A 12380-nucleotide genomic window follows, 5' to 3' on the forward strand; every position below is an offset into this window, starting at 1 on the left:
AGGCCTCTTCCTCTACCTCCTTCTCCTCTTCCTCTACCTAGGCCTCTTCCTCTACCTCCTTCTCCTCCTCTACCTCCTTCTCCTCTTCCTCTACCTGGGCCTCCTCCTCTACCGCCTTCTCCTCTTCCTCTACCTGTGCCTCCTCCTCTACCTCCTTCTCCTCTTCCTCTACCTAGACCTCTTCCTCTACCTCCTTCTCCTCCTCTACCTCCTTCTCCTCTTCCTCTACCTGGGCCTCCTCCTCTACCGCCTTCTCCTCTTCCTCTACCTGTGCCTCCTCCTCTACCTCCTTCTCCTCTTCCTCTACCTAGGCCTCTTCCTCTATCTCCTTCTTCTCCTCTTCCTCTACCTGGGCTACCTCCTCTACCTCCTTCTCCTCTTCCTCTACCTGGGCCTCCTCCTCTACCTCCTTCTCCTCTTCCTCTACCTAGGCCTCTTCCTCTACCTCCTTCTCCTCTTCCTCTACCTAGGCCTCTTCCTCTACCTCCTTCTCCTCTTCCTCTACCTAGGCCTCTTCCTCTACCTCCTTCTCCTCTTCCTCTACCTGGGCCTCCTCCTCTACCGCCTTCTCCTCTTCCTCTACCTCCTTCTCCTCTTCCTCTACCTGTGCCTCCTCCTCTACCTCCTTCTCCTCTTCCTCTACCTGTGCCTCCTCCTCTACCTCCTTCTCCTCTTCCTAGGCCTCTTCCTCTATCTCCTTCTTCTCCTCTTTGAGCTCCCCCTCTCATTCTCACTCTTCTTCTTCTTCTTCTTCTTCTTCTTCTTCTTCTTCTTCTTCTAGCTCCTTCCATTTTTGTTGAAGACAGGTGAAGAAAGGTGAACTCACCTGCTGCTTTTTATAACACACCTGAGTGCTGCGTTTTCAAATTAGCACATGTGTGCTTCCCCACCTGGTGGATGTGATTATCCAATTGGTTCATTAGTGTGGTCATTGGCAGTCCGGGGCTTGTAATGACGAGGAAGTAACCTCACAATCCTTATCTGTGTCTAAGGTGTGAAATGTGTGTAGAGTTTCACAAATCACTGTGTGTAATGTTTTGCAAAAAGGGTGAAGCAGACATTGTGTGTAATGTTGTGCAAATCTGTGGAGGTGTTTTGCTCATTGGAGTAGAATTTTGCAAATTGTGTGGACATTTTTATTTTAGTGTGTAAACAATCGTAAAAAACTGTAATACTCCGCACATAAATTCTGATCCTGGCCCGGCTGTATACATGAAACACACTTCTCAGCTCAACATTCCCCGTCATATTTGACCCAAGCAACCCAGATACAAGAGACGGATGACTTTGAAAGAGCGTGTTGTGCTTTGCAGCTCATCCTGAACACAAAGTCATTGTTAGAATCATATTAGATTAGATACAGTACACATTATCTGCTGGGTCTCACAGCTTTTCCTCCTTAATACTCAACTCAGGCAGAAACAACACTGAATCTTTCACACGATCCCTCACAGTTAAAAATCACACTCCCTGTCTCTGCATAAACACAAACATAGATTAAGGTTTAATTATTCTGTCCAACGGGTTTGTAATTAGCAGCCATTATCAGAGACAGCAGCAGTGTTGATCTTGGGTAACCAAGCCAAACAGATGAGCTGTAAACATCACCTTCCTGCTCTATATAGCCCTGAGGAACAGCAGGGGTCAACTCAATCCTGCCCACAGGCCACTGTGTAAGGCAAACATACCTCTCTTTCTTAAAGCTATAGTGCGTAGTTTCTGTCTCCCCCCATGAGGAATTCTAAGTAATAACAACAACACTGTGGGCGCGTCCACATGATACAAGCCTTCTGTGTTATATCGATACCAGTACTGATACCAGTACCGTGACTTCGACAACGGTTCCTGAACTTTGTTCGATATCAATTTTATAAAACAAAAAGAAATTACGACATTACACATTACTGCACAAGTCTTTTTATTTATTTTTCATTTCCTACTACGTGAGCCCCGCCTCTGTATGACGTAGAGTTTTTCCTGCGTGTCTCTACGACATGTATGTACCGTTAGACAGCCAATCAATCACAAACATTAGTAGATCTTGGTAGAAGCATGCTGCTTGCTGATTGGCTCACTGATGCTAATGAGATTGACTCCTTAGGTATTGAAATGTGGTATTGAATGACGAGGCATTTTTCGATACTCGATACTTGGTCGGTGCCTAAAAAGTATTGAATTCGGTACCCAGCCCTAGTTCTCTGTGAATCAGAGTAACTTTTATTACAAAGTTGAAAACAGATGGACAAATTATACAGTACACATGAACAGAAGCTATTTTTGTGAGCGCTAAGCTAACTTATAATACGGTTGTGTGTACTTTTTACACCTTCACAATGTCTTTCACTTTTGGGTACATTTTCACACGTGAGCCCCGTCTCTATATAACGTAGTTTTTCCTGCGTGTCTCTACGGCATCTAACTCCATTATGAGATCGATGTTGGATTGGCTCACTGACGTTAATGAAATGTACTCCTTAGGTTTTGAAATGTGTTATTGAATAACGAGGCATTTTTCGATACTCAATACTTGGTCAGGCCTAAAAAGTATTGAATTCAGTTCCCGGCCATAGCTGTTCGCACCCCCACCCCCTCCTCCACACAGTTGCTGACATGGAGGATTAAAAGAACATGATGACTCGTCAGAAGAGGTCATTATCTTGTAATTGTAATGTCCTCTTCGTCTCCAAAGCTGAACGCTGCTCTTCTCCTTTCTGATTCGGATGTAAAACGCATCACTCGAGTTTCTGCGCAGGAAAGTCGCCGGACGCCACAATCTTCTGAACATAGTCACACTGAGAAATCCAGAGAGAGTTGTGTGGAGCTGATAGTCTTAATTAGCTTTGTAGCAACTCATTTGGTAATGGCTTGAATGTAACGGACGTTCATTAATATCAAAAAGTTACGCACCAAAGCTCACTTTACTTCATCCACAGACTCCCATGGCAAACTGAAACACAGTTTCAGAAACTGTGAATACATCCTGTATGGTAGATATTTCAAAATAAAATGTAGTCCCACAATCATTTGAAGTGTGTATGATATGTTCGTTTTTTTTTATTTGGGACAATGACGTAAAACACAACTTTAATGTCACAAGGGGAAATAAATGTAGCTCCAGTCAAACGTTGCGTACAAAATGCAACATGAAACAGCGCTCAGCTAGGACACATTCCACATGTAAAGTCCTTGCAAGATGTCACACTTGATTTCTATTAATTAAACGATTTTATTCCAAACTATAAAACACATCTGTAGTGTGAACAAAATACAATGCAAATTCTTATACAATGTAAAACCTTGATTCTACTGCCATTAGTAAATCATCAAAGACTAATCCGTGCGTACAGCACTCTCACAATACTTTTTTGTTGAATGCTTTCTACAATTAAAGATATTTAAAGGTCAAGTTAGTTCAATTAATTGTTAACAAAATAACTTTCTACTTTTGCTATTCTCTTACAGAATGTTCTGTCTGATGCAAACTGTGTGTAACAATTTTTAAAAAATGAACAGAGGGTATAAAGTAAAAAAAAAATTCTTAAAATATAAAAGAAATCCCAGAATGTAAGAAATCACCAAAATAACTGGAGGAAGAGAGAAAACGATTTGGAATGTGTTTTACATTTTTTTTTAAATAACATTTGTTGAATATTCTGAATATATACACTTGATCAGTAAAGCAGTCTGTACAAAATCCCTCCCTGTTTGGGAGAACCAAAAAACCTAATAAAGTCTTACAGCAAACATGAAAATAAGAAACAACCGTGTGCTGTGAGGAAAACTCCAGTGGCTTATTTCTTCTGCCTAATGACTGCTTTCTAACTGTCTGGCATCCTGTCTTTGTGTCTTTCTGGCCTTTTCAAAACACACTAGGTGAGAAGTATCTCATTATCCCATCCTCTAATGAATGGACAGGATAAAGAGAGGAAAAGAAAACTTTAGAAACTCAGTGGAAGTCATTTTAAGGATGCTAAATAGTAGCCGGACTGCCCTGAGGTAAACTGGGTAACTATTAACAAACAAAATAACAGCCGTCTAGCAGAGGTGTCTCAAACATCAAGGCTCCAATTCTATTTTAAAATCCAGATATGTATCTATTATTGACGCTACACATCAAACCCTGAATTATTTAGACCTTAAAAATTCCAGCGCTCTCAAAAAGAGGGAAGCAGTATGACGTCCGCCCCTTCTTCTTGTCTGTGCAGTTCTGACATTGCTGTGAGGTCTTTTCTAAAGTTCGGTCTTATCTTTTTACTCCCCTGGCAGAGTCCCTAAGTGTCAAAGGGTTTGCTGTTTCTGCCGGGATAGTGTGCTCTGTACTGAGCCTCCATTTCCTCCACCCAGGCCATGCTCCAGTCCCACGCAGGGACGGGCTCCAGCTCGCAGAACGGGTCGCCTTCCGCACCAAACGATGGATACAAGGCGCTGAGGGGCGAGGCGGGCGGAGAGAAGTCTAAACACAGAGAAGGACGACATGTTGACATGCATTTCAATACAGAGTGGAGAGATTATGTTGAAACAGAACGCTCTTTGCCTGAGAAGGGAAGGGAACAGAAAAAGTAAACATTTCAAGACCTTGGAGTAGAACCCCTTCACGCTGATTCTCGGAGGAAAAAGCTCATTTACAAGCTTCTTTGAAGCAGCTGTCCATCACTGGAAATAAAACTATTCTAATATGTCCGAGGCACCAAAACAAACATTGCCGATTCACCACAGCCACGTTCTGGATTCTGAAGGTACTATTGCATTTCAAAGACCTCAAGAAATGTAGCCGTCCAGGAATAATAATAGTTTATTTTAAGCTGAAGGGTTCAAGCAACAGAGCCTCTGCCAATCCATGTGTGAAAACGCATTTTGCAGTGTGTCCCCATCTGAAACCAGCTGTTCCTGCTGCTCCACTGTTTCTTTATACGATTATCCTTCAAGCACACTTAACCTTAGTGTGGATAGTTAAATGGCAAATGTAAAACGGTTCTTGTCGGTCGACTTGTATTTAATAAGAATATTAACTGTCCCCACCACAGACTGGGACAAAGATCTATTGATAAATATTGATGCAACCCTCTGGACATTTGCAATAACATCTTTTGGATGACCAGCAACCCCAGGTTACAGCTCATTCAATATAAGACCATAAGCAGAACACACAGAACTCAACACACAATGCACTCATTGGTCTCATCTGGAGGTTCAATTAGCTGAAAGGTCCTAAGTAATTGCCTGATGACACCTTAGATATTAGACATAATGTCTTTGGCCCTGATCAGACCTGGTATTACATGCATCTTGGGTGATCCGATCACAAGTGTACAGCTCTGAGGACAGGTGTGAACGCATCCAGGACGCATTGAGATCTGATCACTCAGACCACATCCGGAGGTGGCCTGGGCCGCATATGACCACATTATTTTAGCAGTGTGTACGCGTATGTGTCCTGGGCCATATTAAGGACCACCCAGTCAACTGACGTCCTCTGCGTAAGCAGAAGCACAGCGTTCTCAAATCGCTTTGTCTCCGACGTCTGAAAACTTCAAAAAGTCCATATATATATGACCACAGTCTATGTATATTACCAGTGTGTCAAACATGTTGGGACATTTGGTTTGCCTGGAACACGTCGAGGACTAGACCCAGTTGGTACTGTTTTGATTTCTTCATTTCATTTCTGGTATTGCTGCCTCCCGCCGGTTAAACACAACAGATTTGGTCTTTAAAAAAGGAATCGATGTTCGTGTTTATATGCATATAGAGTGGCAGAGAGAACTGTTTACAAGTGGTCCCTCGAGACGCATTCTAATGCCAGCTGTGAAGTCATGTACCTAGAGCTGGCCACTTGTGATTGGATCACTCAAGATGCATGTTAATGCCAGGTCTGAACCTGTCCCTTACAACAACAGACGCACGCACCACCATTGACGTACTGTACAGTGAAGGAAAACCTAGTAAGGCACGTGGGTTACGGGGGGGTACTATCTTCCAAAAGCCTATTGTCTTCCGTACATTGATTATGAATCTTAACCATCACAATGACACTCAAAACTAACTTGTGTCATGAGTTCCATGGTTCTGCTTGACAGATTTCCTGTATGGGGTTAGACTGCCCACAAGGGCTGCATGCTACCAGTTTGGATCATTGGTAGATGGAAGGCTCCATCTAGTGGAGAAATGCAACAAACACCACAGGCCAGGATCCCCTGTTTGAGGAGGAGATTTGACATGTGTTAGTTATTGTTTTTGAGTCAATCAAATAACACATTGTGTAAAAGCAATGGTTCCCAACCAGTGCAAGATAAATCTAATGTTTGACCAGATGACTGTGGAATAGACAAGCAGAAAAAAACTATGTCTCTGCTGATGCAAATTCAGTTTAACTTGGTTTTGTTTTCTTGTGACTTACTGAATGATTTTACCTCTAAAAGTGATTGTAATCAAATAAAACATTAGTTCAAATGGTCATAATTGGTAGACATATGCAGTGTAAAAGGCTGGGAACCAATGTCTTGTTAACAAATTATCACATCTGATTGATTGGGTTTTCCAGACTGAGCAGCACATGTTGAGGAACTATTGTGTGTTTGTAATGAGCATAGCTTAGTAACCCAGAAGTGTTTCCTGCTCTGCTTACTGTACCTGACAGAGAGGCTCCGCTCATGCTCTCGGCCGCTGCCGCCGCCAGCAGGCGGGCGAAGTGTGCGCTGTCGCTGGTGTAGCAGCTGTCCACCGAGCTGATGAGGCTGGAGCGAGCGCTGGCCACGTTGCTGTCCGTGACCGAGCTCCAGGTGTTCCACAGGGAGCTGTCCCACTCGCTGTAGCAGGAGGAGGGCGTGCTCTGGAAGCGGGCGCGGCGCAGGCCAATCGGTGGGGCCTCAGGCTCCGCGGGGGCGGGATCATCCTCCAGCTGAGTGGAGCAGCCCGGCCAACGGATGTAGCCCACGGGTGGGAGGAAAGGGACGGACAGGGACGGACGCTGCTGAGGCAGGGCACTGCTGACAGAGAGGGGTGTCAGATGACTTCTGCTTTAGAAAATAGTAACAGATATGTACTTTAATATCTCTCATGTGAAGGGCTCATTGCATGAGTGGAAATGGATCTCAATTCCCAAATAAAAAAAAAAATGCATGTCTCCTTCAAAAACTATGTACTTTAAAATACAAAAATAAAAAAGTACTTTACAGTAATATCAGGCAGAAATCATTTATCTCCACTGATATCTGGAAATTGATGGAGACGACTTCATAGATGACAGAGTCCTATGTCTTTAGATTAAATGAGTGGGAGAGTCTTACACACAGACAATCTTCTCACTCAACACTAAGTTAACAGACTCCTTTATACCGTTTTGACCTCACATCTGGAGAACCCCTCTGTCAATCACGTAATCACAACACTTAGAGTCTCACACTTTGGTGGTCTCTGGTGTATGTTAGGCCCCCCCAAGAGGTCATAGGTGAAGATTACATTTCTTGTTTTTCAGCTCTCCTTCGCACGAAACATAATAACCAAACTAGAAGAATATTAGTTCTCATGACATCCGATATCATAGTGTCATGCCAAGATATTTCCCATAAGTCCTCACCACTCGGGCCCCTCATATCACCTTTCAGATGTCACGTGCAGTCCACACAACATTGAACGGTATAAATAAATATATTTAAAAGCATACAGACTTCATTTCATCCTATTATCCATATTTCGTGATTTAAATTTTTTTCATAAATCAATGCTATTGGTCTGTCTGTGGGTTTAATAAATATTGACGAGGCGATTTAGTCTGACTTTATCTGAGGTAAATTGCTCAATAAAATGTTTTCAAATTAGCCTTTTTTTCATTTCCTGAAAAACAACGGTTTTAGACATACAGGGGTTTTCACTCAACAGCGACAATATGCTTTAATATAAATGATCTGTATGAATCATGGTGTGACCCATTGGTCAGTGACTTTCCAGACCATGACCATGTCCGAGTAAACACATCAATGTCAGTTCACCTTCTCAGAACAGACCAGCTCCTGAGCTTAAAGAGATATTATCTGATCTCATCATATCATCTGATATAGCCTGGCTGCATGTCTGCCAAAGCTTTTGATTGGAGGAGAGAAGGGAGGATGACTTGTATACAGAACATTCTCTGTATGTGAAGTTAGTTGCTCTGTGGAATAACTCTTTTTAATATAGGTCTTATTAATGCATCTCGGTCTCCCTGAAAATTCATTGATTCAATCGGCCGCAGAGAAATCCTCCACATGCTATCAAATAAACTGGCAGGAGAAGAACAAATTGTTGTATTAATGTTAGCATCTTTCTTCTAAAACACAGGATCTGCCAGCCAGCCAGGTCCCACTGAGTAAAAGCTCTACCTGCATCTCTCCGGTTTGGGGCAGAGCTCCAGATACTGGTTGGCTTCCTGTGCTGTCAGCGTGCCGTCCTGTTCCTCGTCCATCGACATGGAATATGATGTAGCAGACGGGTGGCTGTAGGAGGGAAAGCTGCTGCTGCTGTTGGTGGTGGTGGTGGTGGTGGTGGTTTTGGGTCCCGGTTGCCCGCGGTGATTTGACGCAGCACACACTGACTGAAGAGAGCCCATGTCCACTGTTAGCTTTGTAGAACGACTGGAGCTGAGGAAAATGCAAGAGACAGGCATGTGAGACTTCTTTTCGTTTTTGGCCGACCTCCTAAATTATGAGAATCATTCATGTAAAAATGACTAAAATGTTAGAGATTCTCTATAACTCTGCACCTCGCTGCTGAACTCAGGAACTCTTCCTTTTTATATTGCACGAGTTCAATAACTTTTGATAACTGTTTGGTTTTGCATTACATTTGCACTATTTAGTATGTATTACTGTATTGTACACATTACTTATCTTTTTTTATCTTTATTTGTATATATTACTTATCTTTTATATTATACTTGTTGTACGTGTCCTTATTGCACCGTGGGTCAGAGAGAAACTTATTTTCAATTGCTCTGTATGTCTGGCACATATTGCAGAATTGTCAATAAAGTTAATGATATTTTAATTACCAAGAAAACAAAGCAAATACCAATACAACACACATAAACACAAGGACAGTACGTCAGAGGTCACAGAAAAAATTATATATATATATATATATGCACATACATACACATGTAAATACATACACACACATTTGCTTGTACTTATATATACTGTATATACTCACATACACCTATACATACATACACACACATTCATACTTAGGATGACATTGCATCACCTTAGCTTGGTCAGTCAAAACAAAGAAATTGACAATAAAGTTGACTTGACTTGAACTGTATCGACATGGTGTTCCAGCGCCATGGATAGCACCGCTGTCCACAGGCCGACTGAAACCAACCCAGGAGGGAGAGGGCCAGGAGCAGCACAATGATCCAGCTCTACGTTCTCTAAGTTCATTTGTATAGACATTATAAAAAAAGTCTGACTTAAATTGCATTAGTTTGTCTCCAATTTGAACAGCACACATATTTTCAAAATACACTGATTTAACCAGATCATACACGTTGCCCCCTATACCACAATGTAGAAGTCTGTGAAAGAGCCTTTCGTGCCAAATAGAGTCCAACGCTTTCTGGAAATCAAAGTGAACATTTTACCTTTTTTTTGTGCTGTGTTTGTTAATTAAAGTGTGAAGGGTCGTACATACATGATCATACAAGTCACGCCCACTGTCAACCCGGCCCTTGCAGCGCGCCATTTGTAAAAGCCATGCCGTCTGCGTTAGCAAAACATTGGCTACTTGCATTACTTGACTACGTGAATTACTACGAGAACGGACGGAATGCTGAACTCTGAAAAGTGGACTGATGTGGAGTTGCAGGCGCTGCTGGCCATGTACGCCACCGAGGAGGTGCAGAGGGACCTGGAAGGATCCACAAGAATTTAAAATCTTCGGGAAATTCTCCAGCCTAGTCTTTAAACGCCGCCGTTCAAACTCCGTTATGAGGCTCGCGGCAAGGCACAACAGGAACATTCCGATGGCCTCCTCCATGCTGTTTTGTTGGTGTATGTGGCGCTAAAGTAAAGTGACGACGCTATAAAGACCGTTGCCGTGCTTGCGTCACTCCCTTACCCCTCCTACCAGTTCCTATGGCCCCTTGGCCAGTGGGAACACAAATGGCAAAATCGGTTTTGGTGGACAGTAGTTAGTAGAACTGTTTAGAAGTGGACTGTTCCTAGAACTACGTTCCTGTGACTACTTGATCGGAAAAAGACTTTTGTGACTGAAATACAATATTGAACAACCTTAACACTGCACCCTGCATCTCTCTTTGTCTGTGTGGTCAATTCCTTCCAATTAATTAAGAAACCAAGGGGGTTTTGGTTCTCTCTCTCTCTCTCTCTCTCTCTCCCTCCCTGTCTCTCTCTCTCTTTCTCTCTCTCTCCCTCCCTCTCTCGCTCTCTCTCCCTCTCTCTCTCTCTCTGCCTCTCTCTCTCTCTCTCTCTCTCTCTCTCTCTCTCTGTCTCTCTCTCTCCCTCTCTCTCTCTCTCTGTCTCTCTCTCTCTCTCTCTCTCTCTCCCTCTCTCTCTCTCTCTCTCTCTCTCTCTCTCTCTCTCTCTCTCTCTCTCCCTCTCTCTCTCTCTCTCTCCCTCCCTCTCTCTCTCTCTCTCTCTCTCTCTCTCTCTCTCTCTCTCTCTCTCTCTCTCTCTCTCTCTCTCTCTCTCTCTCTCTCTCTCTCTCTCTCTCTCTCTCTCTCTCTCCCTCTCCCTCCCTCTCTCTCCCTCCCTCTCTCTCTCTCTCTCCTCTCTCTCTCTCTCTCTCTCTCTCCATCCCTCTCTCACTCTCTCTCTCTCTCTCTCTCTCTCTCCCTCGCTCTCTCTCTCTTTCTCTCTCTCTCTCTCTCCCTCTCCCTCTCCCTCTCTCTCTCTCTCTCTCTCTCTCTCTCTCCCTCTCTCTCTCCCTCTCTCTCTCCCTCCCTCTCTCTCCCTCCCTCTCTCTCTCTCTCTCTCTCTCTCTCTCTCTCTCTCTCTCTCTCTCCCTCAGCGTCGCTATCCATGGTGCTGAAACAACAGCAGAGCAATAGTCACATGTAGCAAATCTCGGTTATTTTTGCAATTATTTTATAGATAAATAATTTCAATTACCACAATCGAACACAATCGGCAAAACAATGGCAGGGAGAAAAAGAAAAAGGAAAGCTCCAGATCCTGACCCGCCGGGATGCAGATGCACTCCTCATACAACTTCAGGACGGAGTTCAAACGTGACAGAGAGATTTAATGTCCAGTCTGTCAGTGCTGTTGCTGTTTTCAAGCAACACCTTCATGCGTAAATGTGCACAGCGTGTCTCTTACAGGGACACACAGCAGCAGTGGACAGCTGCTTGGAACTCTGCTAGCTATATATAAATATAAGTTACTGTATGAGAGCTGCAGTGATGATTATGTAAACCCGGCCTGTTGGCTGGTATTTTAAATGCGTGCGGTGGGCTAATCAGAGTGTCATTGTGGTGTTGTGTCGGTAACATTAGTGCAAAAAAACATGAATCAATCTCTCTCTTGCTCGCTCACTCTCTGGCTGAGTGGGACTAGAGGTTGCGGATCTTGTGCGTACTACAAAATGGAATCCTGCCGGTACCACTGCACAGCTGCATTATGTTTTACACTGGACATTTGTAGTTAAGTGAGAAGGGAAAACCTTTCTTTTATGCTGCAGTTGGCTGAACTTTCAATGTCCTTTGTATCCTGAACTAAGTGCTTCATTCTGCATGACTTTCTCACGCCCCAAACAGCCTAATTAAGCCTAAAAGTACTAAGCCTAAAAGTTGATCTTGTACGTAGGGAACAATATGTGCGTGTGTCTCTTACCCTTCATCTGAGGTGAGGCTGTGTGTGTCCGTGGTGTCCTCTATGGGCATTGGTGGAGGGGGGGGTAGCATGTCCACTAGGTGTAAAGATGCAGAGTAATGCAGCAGGCGAGGGCAGCCAGCAACTTTATCACACTCTGGGTATCCACCTATGACAAAAACATAGGCAGAGTTGAAGCTAGATGTTGTTTGCCTCCGCCAACCAGTCAAGTTGCAGTTTACATCCATGTCTGTCCAGACTCATATAATATATGTAACGAAGATTTTGAAGGAATTTAATAAAAGGTAACAAGTGTATTTTATGGCAAAACCTGGATGCTTCACACACATCTTCAACCCGGCAGCAGAAAAGATCAGAAAACAATCACCACAGTTTCAAGATTAGCGTCACACACTCAGTATCCGACCAAATGCGCTGAATGACGGCCAGAAAAGTGGTTTTGCACAACATGATGTCACAGTGAAGTGACCTTTCACCTTTTGGATATAAAATGTCATCACATTTTTTTGCTACTTTTTACTACCTCACTACTTTAATCCTATTAGACAT

General features: G+C 43.4%; 1 protein-coding gene across 2 annotated transcripts in view; it reads right to left on the reverse strand.

The window, feature by feature from the left end:
* Positions 1-3023: 3023 nt before the first annotated feature.
* robo4 (roundabout, axon guidance receptor, homolog 4 (Drosophila)) overlaps positions 3024-12380 on the reverse strand; it is a 39121-nt gene continuing 29764 nt past the window's right edge. The window contains exons 16-19 of one of the 2 annotated variants that reach the window (XM_078266417.1): positions 11832-11979; positions 8358-8615; positions 6631-6983; positions 3024-4453 (exon numbers count right to left, since the gene is read on the reverse strand). In XM_078266417.1, the coding sequence (XP_078122543.1) occupies positions 4272-4453; positions 6631-6983; positions 8358-8615; positions 11832-11979 (941 nt within the window). In that variant the 3' untranslated portion in view covers positions 3024-4271. Of the gene's footprint in view, positions 4454-6630; positions 6987-8357; positions 8616-11831; positions 11980-12380 lie in introns of both variants that reach the window. The other variant, XM_078266416.1, reaches the window with a different exon arrangement.

This window comes from Sander vitreus, chromosome 13, assembly GCF_031162955.1.
Source record: "Sander vitreus isolate 19-12246 chromosome 13, sanVit1, whole genome shotgun sequence".
Lineage (NCBI taxonomy): Eukaryota > Metazoa > Chordata > Actinopteri > Perciformes > Percidae > Sander > Sander vitreus.